General features: G+C 43.8%; 1 protein-coding gene and 1 non-coding gene across 13 annotated transcripts in view; both read left to right on the forward strand.

Annotated features, from left to right (window-relative positions):
* Tex14 (testis expressed 14, intercellular bridge forming factor) overlaps positions 1-16,267 on the forward strand; it is a 124,077-nt gene that overhangs the window by 46,789 nt on the left and 61,021 nt on the right. For all 12 annotated transcript variants that reach the window (XM_087570635.1, XM_087570634.1, XM_087570638.1 and 9 more), the window contains exons 3-5: positions 8,522-8,636; positions 13,843-14,008; positions 15,191-15,327. In XM_087570635.1, coding sequence (XP_087426761.1) covers positions 8,522-8,636; positions 13,843-14,008; positions 15,191-15,327 — 418 coding nt within the window. The remainder of the gene's footprint in view (positions 1-8,521; positions 8,637-13,842; positions 14,009-15,190; positions 15,328-16,267) is intronic.
* On the forward strand, positions 6,595-6,809 carry LOC120095491 (small nucleolar RNA U3). The gene has a single exon (XR_015632440.1). It is a non-coding gene; the product is annotated as a small nucleolar RNA U3 (small nucleolar RNA).

Raw genomic sequence — 16,267 nt, forward strand, 5'->3', positions numbered from 1 at the left:
CCCATTCTGAAAAGGTTAGAAATCTGTCCCCCAATTAGAAATCTGTCTTTCATCCTGTCTTTAAGCAAGCACCCCTGCCACTTGGAGATATAAGTCCCCCCCATATGTTACCTTTGAAGTCTCCTTCACCCTACACCCACCCCAATGAGTCATAGGAACTCACCTTGTAGAACAGTCGAAATTTCTCCATTTCTTTAGCATGCCCAGTGCACACGGTGTCTCTCAGAGATAGATGCCTTGTGCCAGCCTCAGAACTGCTATCTACAGCTTCACACCTCTCAGTGACAAGTCTCAAAATGTATTTGTATGGTGGTACATGCTAAGGCAAGAGGGTCTTAAATTCAAAGCCAACTGTGGCTACAAACAGCTCCCTGCTAGCCTAAGCTATGTAGTTAGGCTCTGTATCAAAACCAAGGAATTGGGAGGTGGTGGTATAGGCCTATTTATTCTGGAGGCTAAGGCAGAAAGAGCACAGGTTCAAAGCCTGCTTAGGCTACAGAATTACTTGCTGGCAAGGGAATTAAACATATGTCTCCATGAAACCAGTTGCCGCAGAGTACTTAGTGGTAGACGTTCCCTAAAAGTTTAGTTTTCAGTCCTCCCTTGGGGCAAGATAGAACCACCTGTGGACCAGCTTAGAAAACTCGCTCTGAAGGGTTGGGGATTTAGCTCAGTGGTAGAGCGCTTGCCTAGCAAGCGCAAGGCCCTGGGTTCGGTCCTCAGCTCCGGAAAAAAAAAACAAACAAAAAACAAAAAAAAAAAACGAAAAAAAAAAAAAAAACAAGAAAACTTGCTCTGGAAGTTTTTATTTAGTTCCTGCTGGCCGCTTCCTTCTCATCTTCTCCTTCTAAATTTGGCTCTCTAGATTTCTACTATCTTGTTCTCTTGTATAGAACTTGACATTGAATAAAATGCATGACTCATCATCATTTGAGAGCTTTTAAAATTGTAGGGGAGGGGGAGGGCGGAGCAGAGGAGTGTCAGAACTGGGGCTGGAGTTACAGTCAGTTGTGAGCTTCCTGATACCTGGGAATCTAACTGTCTGTCGCTCTGCAGCCCCGGATGGCTACTTTTGATCAGTCAAGTTTTGGCTTAAATGAAACCTCCAGAGAGAGGCCTTCTCTACTGAACTCTAGATGTCAAGTCTCTGTGTTTCAACCTTTGTTTTCTTTTTTTCTTTTTGAAAAGATGTATTTATTTAATTCTATATAAGTACACTGCAGGTGTCTTCAGACACAGCCAAAAATCTGGCATTCTGTTGTATATTTGTTGTTGTCTCTCTCTTTTATACTGATGTGGTATGGTTTTAGTAGAGACATTTACACACCTCTGTGCCTCTGATTCTGTAAACTTAATACTTAGAAATAATGCTGGGGTTGGGGATTTGGCTCAGTGGTAGAGCGCTTGCCTAGCAAGAGCAAGGCCCTGGGTTCGGTCTCCAGCTCCAAAAAAAAAGAAAAAGAAAAAGAAAAAAAAAAAGAAATAATGCTTAGCACTTAGGAGAAATAGATAATTGTCAAGATGCAGGTTTTTCACACTTTATGATCTACCAGCTCGCTCACACGCTGGTGTGTGTGTGTGTGTGTGTGTGTGTGTGTGTGTGTGTGTGTGTGTTCGTATGTTCTACAAACTTCCTATGTATTTGATGCTAAGCTTGATACCTAAATTCTGCTTATTTTCCCTCCCAAGTGTTGAGATGACAGACATGTGCCACCACACCTGGCCTATGGTTCTATTTAACACTTGTCATTTTAGTGAAATCAGTTATTTAGTTTCTTTAAGCTCAGATTCTTACAAAACTGAGGTGATGATTATTTATATTTATCTTATGTGAAGCATTCAGAATCCTACTGGGTATGTGGCAGGCCTTTAGCAGTTACCAGTTAATATCGTTAATCCTTGATACAGCAAAGAAGAAGTTAACTTTTTATCCATCCATCCATCTACTGATTTTTCAGTGCTGGGTTTCTCTGTATAGCCTTGAATTCACTCTGTAGACCAGGCTGACTCAGAACTCAGAGAGATCCCTCTGATTCTGCCTGCTGAGTGCTGGGATTAAAGGTGTGTGCCACCACCGCCCAGCTGCAATTAGCTTTATTTTAAAATTTCAAAAGTTATAACAAGTTGACCTGGATTAGCAAGAGGGTCATCTTCAATGCCAGGGTCATGAGAGCACCAGGAGATCAGAAAAAGATAAGAAAGTTTGGGATCAGAAGACCTTTCTTTTTTTTTTTTTTTTTTTTTTTTTTTTTCTTTTTTTTTCGGAGCTGGGGACCGAACCCAGGGCCTTGTGCTTCCTAGGCAAGCGCTCTACCGCTGAGCTAAATCCCCAACCCAGAAGACCTTTCACAAGCTGTATCTTATGGGAACAAACTTACTTAGAAGTAAAGCATGCTTATCTCCTATTTCCAGGGAGAACTGGGCAGAGTCGGCAGACTCCGTCACACACTGGGACAAAGGCAGCAAAGGCTAATTAGGCAGTGTTACACAGAGGAAACACAGGGCCACTCAAGAGCAGCACAGAGGTTGGAAGTGATTGATGACTGTGGCCCTATACAGTGGGAAGAGAATGGGTCTCAACATTCAAAACTACAACTTCCTGATTCCTCCCCACAGGCCCCAGCCATTAAGGTTTTGCCAAATATATTCCTAGTCTTAGAGAAGGAACTACGGTCCTTCTATATACATTAGGACACCAGGGGAAAATTCCCAAGGTTCTGGCCCCAGGCTGCTACTGGATTTGCCAGGCTGTTTCTGATTTTGAGAAGTAGCTGTGTTCCCTTTTTTATATACCAGGACTTCAGGGAAAGCCTTGGTTCAACCCTGCCTTCAACAAGTAAAATAAACACGGTATAAAGTCCAAAAGATTCTGTTACCGAAACTTGGGTTTCAGTCACTCATTCTCTCTGCCACAGTTGCAGTGACCTATTTCTTGGCTGGGTGTAATTCTAGCACTCAGGAAACAGAGATAGGAAGATGCTTCCAGTTTGAGGACAGCCAAGGCTACATAGCCAGACCATATCTCTACCAACCAACCGACCAACCAGACAGAAAGACAGCCAACCAGACAGCCAGACAGCCAACCAACCAGACAGCCAGACAGCCAACCAACTAGCCAGCCAGACAGCCAATCAGTTTGCTTTAAAAAAGGGAAAAAGTCAAATTAGGTGGTTATTTCAGTAGCTGCTAAGATCTACCGATCGCCAGACTCAGTCAGGTTCTTACTTAGCAGAGGCAAACCTGTGCTTACCTTTAGCTTTCAGGGACCAAGTTATTTTTAGAATCACAGATTCTACATAAAATTCTATTTTATTTTTTCAACTCTTATTTTTGTTTTATGTGGATGGTATTTTGACTGCATGTATGTATATGTACTATATGCATGTAGTGCCCATGGAGGAGAAGATGGGTCAATTCCTAGAGTTAGATGGTTCCCATTTAGGTGCTGGGAATAGAATCTGTGTCCTCTTGAAAAGTAGCTGGTGCTCTTAGCTGCTCAGTCGTCTCTCTGATCTCTGGTTTTTCAGCGTAAGTTTTATTCCATTTTGCATGGACCTTTGTGTATCTGAGTGTGCACGTGCATATGTAGGTCAGAGGACAGCCTGTAGGGTCAGTTCCCTCCTTCCTCCCTGCTGTCCTGGATGTCAAGCTCAGCTGTCAGGCTTGGCAGCACACAGGTTTGCCAGCTGAGCCATCTCTCCAGCCCCTCAGCATGCTCATCGCTGTTCTGTCTCGTTTTGTGTGACACAGACAGGGCCTCCATGTGTACCCCAAGATTGGCCTTGAGTTCTTGATCCTCCTTCCTCAGCTTCCTAAATGCTGAGATTACAGGCAAGAACTACTACACTTAGATTCTCGGTTATCCTTTTAATGATGGGTTGTATGGTGGTCTGAGTAAGAATGGTCCCCATAGGCCCAGATATTTGAATGTAAATATATATTTGGATTACAAGGACTAGGATATGAGGCCTTGTTTGAAGAAGTATGTCACTAGGGATGGGCTTTGATGCTTCAAAAGCCCATGCCAGCAGGCCCTGTCTCTGTCTGTCTGTCTGTCTGTCTGTCTGTCTCTGTCTCTCTTTCTCCCTCTCTCCTGTCTCCAGTCTCCTCCCCTATCTCCCCTATTTGTTTACATTTCAAATGATATCACCATTCTTGGATGCTTCTCACAATACTCCATCCCATTCCCCTTATCCCCCCTCCCCTTTGCCTCTCTCTATGAGGGTGCTCCTTCACCCACTCACTCACTCACTCCTCACCCTTCTAGCATCCCCCTATGCTGGGGCATCAAGCCTCCCTCCCTCTCACTGATGTCAGGTAATGGCCTAGAACTTTCTATGTAGACCAGGCTGGCCTTGAAGTCAAAGAGGTCCATTTACTTCTCTGCCTTCTGAGTGCTGGCTGGGATTAAAGGTGTGTGCCTGCGTGCTAGGACCCTTTAAACAAATTTATAAGGGATATTTCATACATGATTGATTAAACCATTGGCCACTGGTGATCAATTTCACTTTCAGCCCCTTCTCTTTCCCCAAGTTAAGTTGCCATTAATTAGGCCGTGGTCACTCCAGTGACCACTAGTCGTGCTGAAAGTACCTCAGCGCCACAGCTGCCACGTCTGGGTTCCTGCCAAGCTGTGGGAACTGAATTTAATAGACTGGGACCAGGGAATGGAGAACATAAGGTCTTGCCTTGAAGGAGTAGGTATTTGAATCTTTTACCTTTTTTTTTTTTTTGAGACAGTGCTTCATTATATAATATAGCCTTGGGTTGTTTTTGAGTTCAGTATGTAGACCAGGCTAGCCTGGAACTCCCACCTGTCTCTGCCTCCTGAGTGCTGGGGTTAAAGGTGTGTGTCACTCATATCCAGCTAATAATGTCTTTTGACCACTTTATTAGGTTCTTTATATATTAACAGCTTTTTTGTTTGGTTTTGGTTTTTTGAGACATGGCTTCTTTGCATAGCCTTGGCTGTCCTGGAACTGGCTCTGTAGACCAAGTTGTCCTCAAACTCACAGAGATCTGTTTGCCTCCGCCTCCCCAATGCCGGATTTAAAGGTGTGCCACCATCACTGCTTTGTGCATGATAGGTCAGAACTGTACTGGATCTCTAGCCATTTTCTTTTCTTTCCTTTTTTGTTCAGGGCCATGCTGCATCTTCACTCTAGGTGCCAGGATTACATGAGTGTGTTATTATGCCTGGTCTAGTAGTTGAGATCTTACTAGAATAGAAGGCCATTCATAGTTCCTGCAGTTTGCGTGCAGGTGGTTGGCATTTACTGAATTAGCAAGCAGTGGAGGTCAGGGAAGGTTTCTGTGAAGCAATGGCACATACAGAGGTGGTTGAATGATAGATAATTGAAGCTACCTTGGGGAAGAGGTAAAAGGGTGGAGGTCTGAAATTATTGTTAGAGAAATAGGCTTGTGAGGGATTTGTGACAAGAAGGGGCACCAAGACTTTTCTGTCCTAGTTTTCTAGTGTGTGAGAAGGATACAGTGACGAGAATGAGGGTCCTGTATCACAAAGTGAGATCTCAGGAAATGAGTGTGGCTTGAACATGAGTGAGTGACCTTAGAGTATAGAAAAGCTTTGTATCCCAAGGGTAAGTCATCTGCACCTTCAAAAGCAAGACGAACCCCATGTAGAGCAAACTTCGTGTGTTAGAAAAACAATAAAACAGAGTACAGAGAGTTCAGTGGTTAAGAGCCCTTGCTGCTCTAGCAGAGGACCCGAGTTTGGTGGCCAGCACCCCCACATAAACACCTGTAACACCTCCTGGGGAACCCAGGCTCTTTTCTGTCCATCAGGGCAATTAGTCTCCCCAAGTGTGCAATTATACCCAGCTTTATTTCTCGTACTTTGATTACACGGTAAAATTTATTAAATAGAAGCCAGACTGGGCATTTTGGCCCAGGCCTTTGATCCCAGCACTTGGGAGATAGAGGTAGGCAGATTTTTGTGAGTTCAATGCCAGCCTGGTCTACACAGAATTCCAGTCTAGCCAATGCCATAGTTAAATCCTGTCTCAAGAACAAACAAACAGAGGCTAGAATTGGTAGTGTACTCTTCCCAGCATTCAGAAGTTCAGCAGCATGTAGATCACTTTTTAAGTTCGAAGCCAGTCTGGGCTACATAGGGAAACTCTATCTGAAATAACAAAACTTTTTTGTTTTTAAATTAAAAATGGTGCAAGTCAAACTAAATAGTTTGCAATTTTGAATTGCCATAGTCCCATGTGGTTTTTCGGTTGTTGCCAGAAGTCCAAACCAGCGGACGCTGCCGCAGAGCGGACGCAAGACCCGTCTCAGGCGGAAGTGGGACGGGGCAGGAGAGGGCTGTAAGCCGATTGGCTACTCGGCGACCGTATGCTAATCGTGGTGACAGTTTGCCTAGTGTAGGGACACTAGCGAGTCAAAATGCCTCGTGGACTCCGTATGGAGAGGTGTCAGTGGGTCAGAGAACATGTGTCCGTGTGGGCCGCCGTGGTGTCTGAAAGCGGCGGCGACACGGAGAACATGGGGCGTCTGGGCGAAAGTCGCCGTGACTAAGATGCGAGGGCGCTTGGTGCAGTGCGGCGATGGCGGCTGAGTGGAGTTAAGACTATACTTTCAGGGATCATTTCTATAGTTCGTTACTAGAGAAGTTTCTCTGACTGTGTAGAGCACCCGAAACCACGAGGACGAGACATAGCGTCCCCTCCTGAGCGTGAAGCCGGCTCTAGGTGCTGCTTCTGTGCAGCTGCCTCTTGCCATTGATGATCGTTCTTCTCTCCTTCGGGAGGGTAAGAGGGAGGGAACGCAGTCTGAGTGGACTTCGGTCTAACCTTTATGGTATTAAAAGGAAGAGGCTCACGTGCACTAGTTGAGGAAGGGAGTCTGTCTATACTGCCGCTAGTACGTCTTGTAGGAAGAACTGTAGAGACTTTTTTTATGTATACTCATTTGTTCTTGTTAAGACTGTTCAGTCTTCTATGGCTTTACTTGGTATTTCTCTAGCATAGTGAGGATAAAAATGTATGCCTTATAAATTGTTGGGAAAGCCAGCAAACCACTGATTAAAGCAGAAAATATTGAAGTTAGATTTGAGCTTAAAACCACCCTGGACTAGTGGCCTAAGGTTCAGTTCTCAACACACTCATAACAAAAACCCTATATAAACCCAGTGCTCCAGAGGCAGACAGAAGTAGGTGAATCTGACTGAGTTCAAGGCCAGTCTTTGTGAGCCTGCAGAGTGGAATAAAACAAATAAGAAAACTCGACTCTGCCCCCAAAACGTCAGAGTTTTTATTTTGTGTATTTGTGGGAAGATATGCTTGCCACAGCTCAAGTGTAAAAAGCCAGAGGACAATTGGCAGAAATTGATTCTGCCTGACGTGGATAAGGATGATTCTTTGTCAGATGAACTACTTTGCAGTCACAAGTTTTTTGTTGTTTTATAATTTATATGAATAAAGCTAGGTTACCAGTAGTGGCACAATCTAGAGGTATAGCCCAGCTGATCTCCGAGTTTGAGGCCACCCTGGTTTACAGAGTTCATTCCAGGACAGAAGGACTACAAAGAGAAACCCTGTTCCATTTAAACGGTATCTCAGGCTAGTATATATAGTGTGCAGCGATCCTCCTGCCTATGAAAGGTTCTTTCTTCCAGTTTCTCCCCAATACCAGTTACTTTTTGTACGATGAGGCAGGAGAACCTTAGAGTCCAGGCCAGCCTGGACACACAAACATTTGCCTTTAAAAAATGCTTATTTTTTTATTTTTTTTTTATTAACTTGAGTATTTCTTATTTACATTTCGAATGTTATTCCCTTTCCCGGTTTCCGGGCAAACATCCCCCTAATTCCTCTCCCTCCCCTTCTTTATGGGTGTTCCCCTCCCCACCCTCCCCCCAACAATCACGTTCACTGGGGGTTCAGTCTTTAAAAATGCTTATTTTTATGCATTATTTTATTTTATGCATATGGGAGTCTTGTTTGCATGCATGTTTGTGCACTATGTTGGAGGCAGTGCCCTAGGAGACCAGAGAAGTTATTGGATCCTTTGAAATTGGAGTTAAAAAGGGTTGTGGGAACCAAACCGCAGCCTTCTAGAAAAGCATCCAATGCTGTTAATCACCACAGATCCATGTCTCCAATCCCTATAGGGCTTTTATTTTAGATAAACAAATTAAGTAAATAGCAGAAAAGTTAGAGATTTTTCCTGTGTAATGTACTGATACAGGCCCGTAATTCCAGCACTTGGTTGATCAGGAATTTCAGGTTGGGCTGGACTATCTGAGGCCCTGTTTCAAAAATCAGAAGCACATGGGACTGCAGAGATGCCTTGGTAGGTAAGAGGGTGGGTTCCTAGCTCACAGCCTCCTGTAACTCCGGCTCCTGGGGATGGGATGTCCTCTTCTGGCCTTTTAATGCACCATCCACACACAAATATAAAACTCAAAAACAAAAATTCCCCCCGATAAGATTTCACCAGTTCCCTTGCAGGATGATTGTGATGTTTACACTGATCTGTATTTGTTTTCCAGGAGTCTGTGTCGATGCAGTTAACACTTTGGGGCAGTCGGCACTTTTCGTTGCAGCATTACTGGGCTATGTGAAATTAGTCGATGTTTTGGTGGACTATGGATCAGATCCAAATCAGTAAGTACAGTAATATCAGTTTCTAGAAAATAAAGAATATTCTTTAAAAAATCATTTTTCTTGAGTCAGAGTCTTAGCCCAGCCTGTCTGGGAACACACATTGAACCACCTCTCAGCCTTCAAGAGTCCTGGGATTGCAGATGTCAGCCACTGTGTCAGGCTCTACAAGTGTGCTAAGCTTAAAAAATATTCTTGTACATCTTATTTCCAAGTGAGCTAGTGTTGTAAGACCCCATAGTGGCCTTACCTCAGGAGCACAACCCACAGAGCACAGATTGACAAAGTGACCGCTGCAATAGCATGAGGGTATAAGGTTGTTAATCCACGTACGTGGGGTTGCTCATCCACGCAGGGAGAGGCAACCCCGAACCCAAAAAACACACAACTTTTATTTGTTACAGAGGGCAGACTTCAGCAGCAGGGTTAAGCTGGCTTATTCTCATTGGTGGGTACACAGGACAAAGGATCTGGTCAGGTATTGGCTGGCCTGCTCAAGGGGCTATTCTTGGCTCAGTTGATCACTTTCCTCATCCAGCCCTACACCCGGCCTTGGTGAATCACTGGGAAAGGGCTAAGTTGTCACGTCTCTTAGAGAGGGGATGAACTGGGTGGTCGGACAGGGTCAGGATGACATCTTGCGGTTGTTCTCAGGATTCACCACAGGCAGAGGTAGGGGGTCTTTCCGAGAACAGTTGTTATTGCTTAATCAGCTTAGTCAGAATCTTGATCACCAATACTTTATCACATCACTGGGCATCCTGATGTCAGATGAATCTCTCAGAAAGGTCACGAGTTTGTCACAGGCATCCTGACCACCAGATGTATTTCTCAAAGCCTTGTTTTTACAGCTTTGCTTTTCACATCTGTGAAACTTTATTTCTTCACTAGTGTGTGTGTGTGTGTGTGTGTGTGTGTGTGTGTGTGTGCGTGTGTGTGTGTGTGTGTGTGCGCGCGCGCGGGGTGTGTTTAGGTTAGAAGACACCTTGGGAAGTTGATTCTTTCCTTCTACCATGTTGGACCTGGGAGTGTGATGTCATTCTCAGGTGGACAGGCTTAGCAGCAAGCACCTTCACCTGCCAAAGCATCTCTGCCTGTCTGTCTATAGGGAGGGTCTGATGCAGCTGAGGCTGGCCCTGAATCCTGGTCTGCCTGCCTCTGCCTCCCAGTGCTGGGATTAAAGGTGTGGCTACTAGATCCAGCTCATTTTCAAGGTCCCTATAGCTTTGTAAGATGACAATGCTGTTGTAGCTTTTTAAAAACTTACACAAAAACACAGGGTGTTTTTTTTTCTGGTTTTCTGTTTGTTTTTCCAGGCAGAGTCTTACTATGTATCCCTTGGAGCTTGCCATGTAAACCAAATTGGCCTTGAACTCACAGAGATCTGCTCTCCTCTGTTGCTGGAGTGTTGGGATTAAAAGTGTGCACCACCATGCCTGGCCAAATTTCTTTTTGATTTAGAGGGTTGAACCTAGGACTCTAATCCTTGAGTTCCACTTCTATTCCTTGTTTTGCAAAAATTATTAATTTTTTTTCCTTTTTTCTTTTTTTTGGAGCTGGGGACCAAACCCAGGGCCTTACGCTTGCTAGGCAAGCGCTCTACCACTGAGCTAAATCCCCAACCCCAAAATTATTAATTTTTATCAATAAAATAGTTATTTACCTATCTTGAAATGTTTTGATAAAATTGATTTTCTGAGAAATTATGATTTCTGTGTATAATGAGTCATTACTAATTATTGTCACTAGAAGCCCATTCCTATTCCCTGGGTTATAATTTATATTATGTATTCTGATTGCTTAAGTAGGTCAAAATACCCACAAATGTAGTTGATAACAATTTTTCAGACAGGGTAACTTTTGCCTGACTTTTATAGTTGGAATTAAAATAATCTCAGCTCAATATTTGGTACAGATTTGAGTATGGAAGAACAGCAATCTAATGAATTGGTAGCATGTGCCTGTCTATTTCTGAGCACTTGTCTCTGTCTAGGTATTAACACTTTCTCACCTGAGCCATAGGTCTTGGTGGGGCATAAAGGCAAGTACTTTCACAGTTCTTGTAGCAAGTTCAGGACAACCGGGCTACACAAAGATAGGAGCAGAAGAAGAGAAGATGTCTTAAAAGGTGTGTTTATAAATCCATAAGTAAGGTAAATGACTGGAATGTTTTGTGTTTCCTTGGATAGACAAGGTGAGTGTCTACCACTGAGCCCCAGCTCCACAACAGACAAAGAAACTGCGAGGTCAAACAGAAGACGCGTAGATAGAAAGCGCTACAGTAGCTAGTGGACAGGGAAGTCTTAGAAACTGATCAGGGGACCAAAGCTTCTAAATAATCACGGTCCCAAGTGCCAGACCACCAGGAGGAATCTCAGTAGACGAAAAGAAGCTCATGAAGATTCACTTCCAACATTGCTGAATGAGACAAAATTTAGAATAAAGCAAGGTAGAGGTTTTTTCCTCCTTAACCATTAAACTGATAAAGAGAATTTAACTGTCATGTAAGCAATCATATACATTTTTTTTAAAATGATAGGTTTCTCTCTTTATAGCTCTGACTGTATACTGGTACTCTTGGTAGATCAGTCTGGCCTTGAACTCCATTTGCCTCTGCTTCCTGAGTGTTAAAATTAAGGGTGTGTGCCACCATACCCAGCTTCAAACGAATTTTTATCCCACTAGGACTCTTTCCTTGTAGGTTTTAGTTTGGTGTCTATAAACGATTATTCTTTTTTTTTTAAGCGTTCATGGGAAATGGAAAATAATATCCTGTTCCCATTACTACTTAGTTTTCCCACTACTGTAGGAGGAATAATCAAAACAAGAGTAGATTTGGTTAGGAGTAATGGAACATGGCACAGAACCATGACCCCACCCAGACGCTCAGGCTCTGGCGTCCCCGTTAACATCACTCCAGGAACTTAGGAAGCAAGCACACATTCCTAGGTCCTGTGCTTGCAGACTCTTACTTGTCAGTTCAGGCTAATCTTAGAATAATATTTTAAAAAATATTTTATGTATGTGCCACAATTGAACTATAGTTAACATTTATCCAACATGGATCCTGGAACTGAATTTAGGTCCTCTGGAAGAGCAGCAGTGTGCGTGTGTGTGTGTGTGTGTGTGTGTGTGTGTGTGTGTGTGAGAGAGAGAGAGAGAGAGAGAGAGAGAGAGAGAGAGAGAGGAGAATATGCATGCACGCGTGTATAGTTTTGTTTTGAGGTAGGGTCTTACTTTATAAACTAGACTGGCATTGAACTCATCTGACTGTCCTGCTTCCACCTTCCAAGATCTGGGGTTAAGGGTACGTGTCACCATGCTTTACTTACTCTTTTTTTTTAATAAAAGATTTATTCATTTATTATATAAGTACACTGTAGCTGTCTTCAGATACACCAGAAGAGGGCATCGGATCTTTTTACAGATGGTTGTGAGTCACCATGTGGTTGCTGGGAATTGAACTCAGGACCTTTGGAAGAGTAGTCGGGTGCTCTTAACCACTGAGCCATCTCTCCAGCCCGCTTTACTTACTCTTAAGACTCACATTTTGGTAGCTATCTCAGTGCCTCATTGACTAAATTATACTGGAGTACTATACAGATGTTGAAAAGAACTGTGCAGGGCTGGGGGGATGGCTCAGTGGTCAAGAGCACTGACTGCTCTTCCATTTCAGTTCCCAGCACCCACATGGTGGCTCACAGCCATCTGTGATGGGACCCGGTGCCCTCTTCTGGTGTGTCTGACAGCTATAGTGTACTCAGATAAATATAATAATAAATCTTTAAAAAAAATGTGCAGTGGCTGTGTTTTCTCCTGTGGAAGCTCTGATTAACATAAGAACTGTTTATATAACATGAAGATAAAAACGATTTTAACCCTTTTTTTAGATTTATTTTATGTGTATGATTGTTTTGCCTGCCACTTTGATGCATGATGCCTGTGGCAGTTAGGTGTCAGTTCTCCTGAAAATGGGCTTCTAGGTGGTTGTGAGTCACCATGTGGATGCTAGGACTTGAACCCAGGTTCTCTGTAAGAGCAACATGCATTCTTAACTACTGAACCATCTCTTATTCAGATTTGTATACAGAGAAAACTTCTAGAAGAAACCAGAAAAAAGTCCGAAAGTTTTATTTCCTGTTAAGCTTTCTTTTTCTTTTTTTTTTAAAGATGTTGAAGAAGTGTTTTTTTTTTTCTTTTTTTTTAAGATTTATTTATTTAAGTACACTGTAGCTGTCTTTAGATACACCAGAAGAGGGCATCGGATACCATTACAGATGGTTGTGAGCCATCGTGTGGCTGCTGGGATTTGAACTTAGGACCTCTGGAAGAGCAGTCGGTGCTCTTAACCACTGAGCCATCTCTCCAGCCCCCTTGTTAAGCTTTCTTAATGCTCTCCCCCTTTCTCTCTCTTCATTACTTCCTTTTGCTTCCTTTTTCAATAAAAGGGAGAGAGCTCTCCCAGGTGATTCTGACGTGCACCTTGATAGGGAACCAGCTATATCCTTTATAGCCTCATCTTTTTTTAAAAAAAGATTTATTTATATATGTACACAGTAGCTGTCTTCAGACACACCAGAAGAGGGCATCAGATCTCATTACAGATGGTTGTGAGCCACCATGTGGTTGCTGGAAATTGAACTCAGGACCTCTGGAAGAGCAGTCAGTGCTCTCAGCCACTGAGCCATCTCTCCAGCCCTTACAGCCTTACCTTGTCATGGATAAATAAAGTCTGTCTCTCATACTTAGTCTCTTGGCATCGGTGGAAGAAGCTTTGAGAAACATATTCTTCATTGGATTAGCAATGCCAAAGTTTTGTTGGGCTCAACTACTGAATTTGTGTGGATAGCAGAGCACTGGTCACCTGAGAGGACAGGTCTCTGTGTTTAACCAGCTTTGCTCCAGGATACAAAGACATAAAGAAAATGATTCAGTAAAGCCATTGCCAGGGAGTAGCAGGGACAGGACACAAGTTCAAACCCATCTGGGTATGAAGTCCTTTTAATTCTTCCATGTGTTTAGAAGGTTGAGATAAAGATGGAAAGGGGATATGTGTAAAATTATTGCTGCCTCAGATCAGTATTCTCAAAACGATAGTGTAACCTTCATCTCTGTAATGCAGTTAATGACTGGAAGACCTAAAACTAATTCCCTTCAGTGGAAGGAAGGAGGGTGTCATGGACGATCACTGTGTTTTTTCTGTCCCTAGCCGCTGCTTTGATGGTAGCACTCCTGTACATGCAGCAGCCTTTTCAGGCAACCAGTGGATCCTCAGTAAAGTGCTGACTGCAGGGGGTGACCTACGACTCCATGATGAGAAGGGTCGGAACCCACAGGCCTGGGCCTTGGCAGCCGGGAAGGATCGTAGCACTCAGGTAAAAGTGCATCTCTGTATCCAATAGACGAAGGTGGGCTAATAGTCAGGATTCCTGGGACCAGGTCAAACTTTTACAGCAGTCTTAGCACTGGAATTGGATGGAAGCCTGAGTTGAAGTAAATTGAGTGCATGTGGAGGCCAGAGGTAGATGTTGGGTGTCTTTGCTCAGTTACTCAACAGCAGGTTTCATAAAGATTGATTTTTTTCATTGTTTTTGCCTGTATTTATGTCTATGTGAGGATGCCAGGTCCCCTGGAACTGGGGTAACATTGATAAGCTGCCATGTGGGTGCTGGGAAGTGAACCCCAGGTACTATGGAAGAGCAGCTAGTGCTTTCTAGCCCCATCTTTTTAGTTTTTTTTCTCTTTTTTTTCTTTTTCTTTTTCTTTTTTCTTTTTTTTCGGAGCTGGGGACCGAACCCAAGGCCTTGCGCTTGCTAGGCAAGTGCTCTACCACTGAGCTAAATCCCCAACCCCATCTTTTTAGTTTTTTAAAGGTATGTCTTTTCCTTTATTATTCCTGTGTATTGCATCTTTGTGATGTGTGTGCCTTGGCATGAATATGGAGTTCGGAGCACAACTTTCAGGAGTTGCTTCTGCCATGTGGGCTCTGGAGACCAGACCCAAGTTCTCTGGAAGAATGAGAAGCAAGTGCTTTTAGCCACTGAGCCATGTCTTCAGTCTCTCCTCCTTTCTCTTTTTGAGACAGGCTCTTTCAGTGAAATGTGAGCTTGTGAGATCTCCCTGTTTCCCTTCCCTCATGCCTTCCACCCCCAGTGCTGGACTTACAGGCATGTGCCACCCTACCGAGCTTTGAATGGGGGTTCTGGGATTCTGAACTCAGGTCCTCATTCTTACATGGCAGGCACTTCACCAGCCAAACCACCTCCTTATCCTAGGATGTTTTAATGAGGACCAGATAGCATGAGAAGCGTAAAGCAGAATGGCATGCTGAGGGCCAGCACTTCCATGGACAGTCCCTGTCCCTGCCTGTGGTTTTCATCCTCTACCATGGCTCCCTTGTTCGTTGAAGGACGGGTTCTCTCCATGAAAATATTCCATACCTTTAGAAAATCGTGTAGATTTATCTCTTTCCAGCGTTTCCTGTTGAGAGCCCTCAGCTCCTCAAACGCACCTGCATCCCCTGATGCTGTCAGCGCTGAGTGTCTGCTGTGTTACAGATGGTGGAGTTCATGCAGCGCTGTGCTTCACATATGAAGGCTGTCATCCAGGGCTTCTCCTATGACCTCCTGAAGAAGATAGACTCTCCTCAGCGGCTCATCGGCAGTCCGCCCTGGTTTGGGGGCCTCATTCAGGGGTGAGCACAGTCTTGAGCCACTTCAGCCTTCCTGGTGGCTCTTTAGCAGCGTAACAGGTAGAAAGGTTGAAGCAGGAAAGAGAAAGCCTGTGGCTGATAAACTGCTAGGGAAATAGGTTGAAGCAGGAAAGAGAAAGCCTGTGGCTGATAAACTGCTAGGGAAATAGGACCTATAGTATTTCCAAGATCAGAATTGTAACATTCACATCTTCCGCCTCCTCTTTTTCTTTTCTTTCTTTTTTTTCTTTTTTTCTTTTTTTTTTTTTTTTTTTGGTTCTTTTTTTCGGAGCTGGGGACCGAACCCAGGGCTTTTCTTTCTTTTTTAAAAGACATTGTCTCTCTACATAGCCCCAACTGCCTTGGAATTCACTGTACAGATCAAGCTAGTCTCAAACTCAGAAGCTAGCTAGCTGCCCTGCCTTCTGAGTGCTGGCAGTAAAGGTGTGTGCTATCATACCTGGCAGCAGAATCGTTTCATTCAGTCTGAGTTGAAACTGCTGAAGCATCAGCTGAGCAGCCATTGCATGCATAGCACTATTACTGTTTCCAGTGAAACTTGAGTTGGTGGGACCCTGGTGTGCAGGAGGTGGTCTGAGTGCGGTGTGTGGGAAGAACAGTGGCTGGGTAAGTACCATTTATACCTAGTCCTGGCCGATGTTCTCTTCTGTAGGCCAGCAGTTTTACCTTCTTAGGCTGTATTTTTCCCATCTGTAAAATGAAAAGGTTGCAGAAGATACACTTTGTGACTCTTTCCAACTCTGACCACCTGTAATTGTATCTGTCGTAACTGGGATCCAGGAGGGGGTGAGAGAGATGGAATCACCAACCTAGGAAACAGGCCAGAGACTAGCATTGAGGTGCAGGTCTGTTTTTTTTTTTAATATAGCCTTTGGACCAATGGGGAATTGACATGAGCTCTTGAGTAGCCACCTTTCCCACT

This window comes from Rattus norvegicus, chromosome 10 (assembly GCF_021556685.1).
Source record: "Rattus norvegicus strain SHRSP/BbbUtx chromosome 10, alternate assembly SHRSP_T2T, whole genome shotgun sequence".
Classification (NCBI taxonomy): Eukaryota; Metazoa; Chordata; class Mammalia; order Rodentia; family Muridae; genus Rattus; species Rattus norvegicus.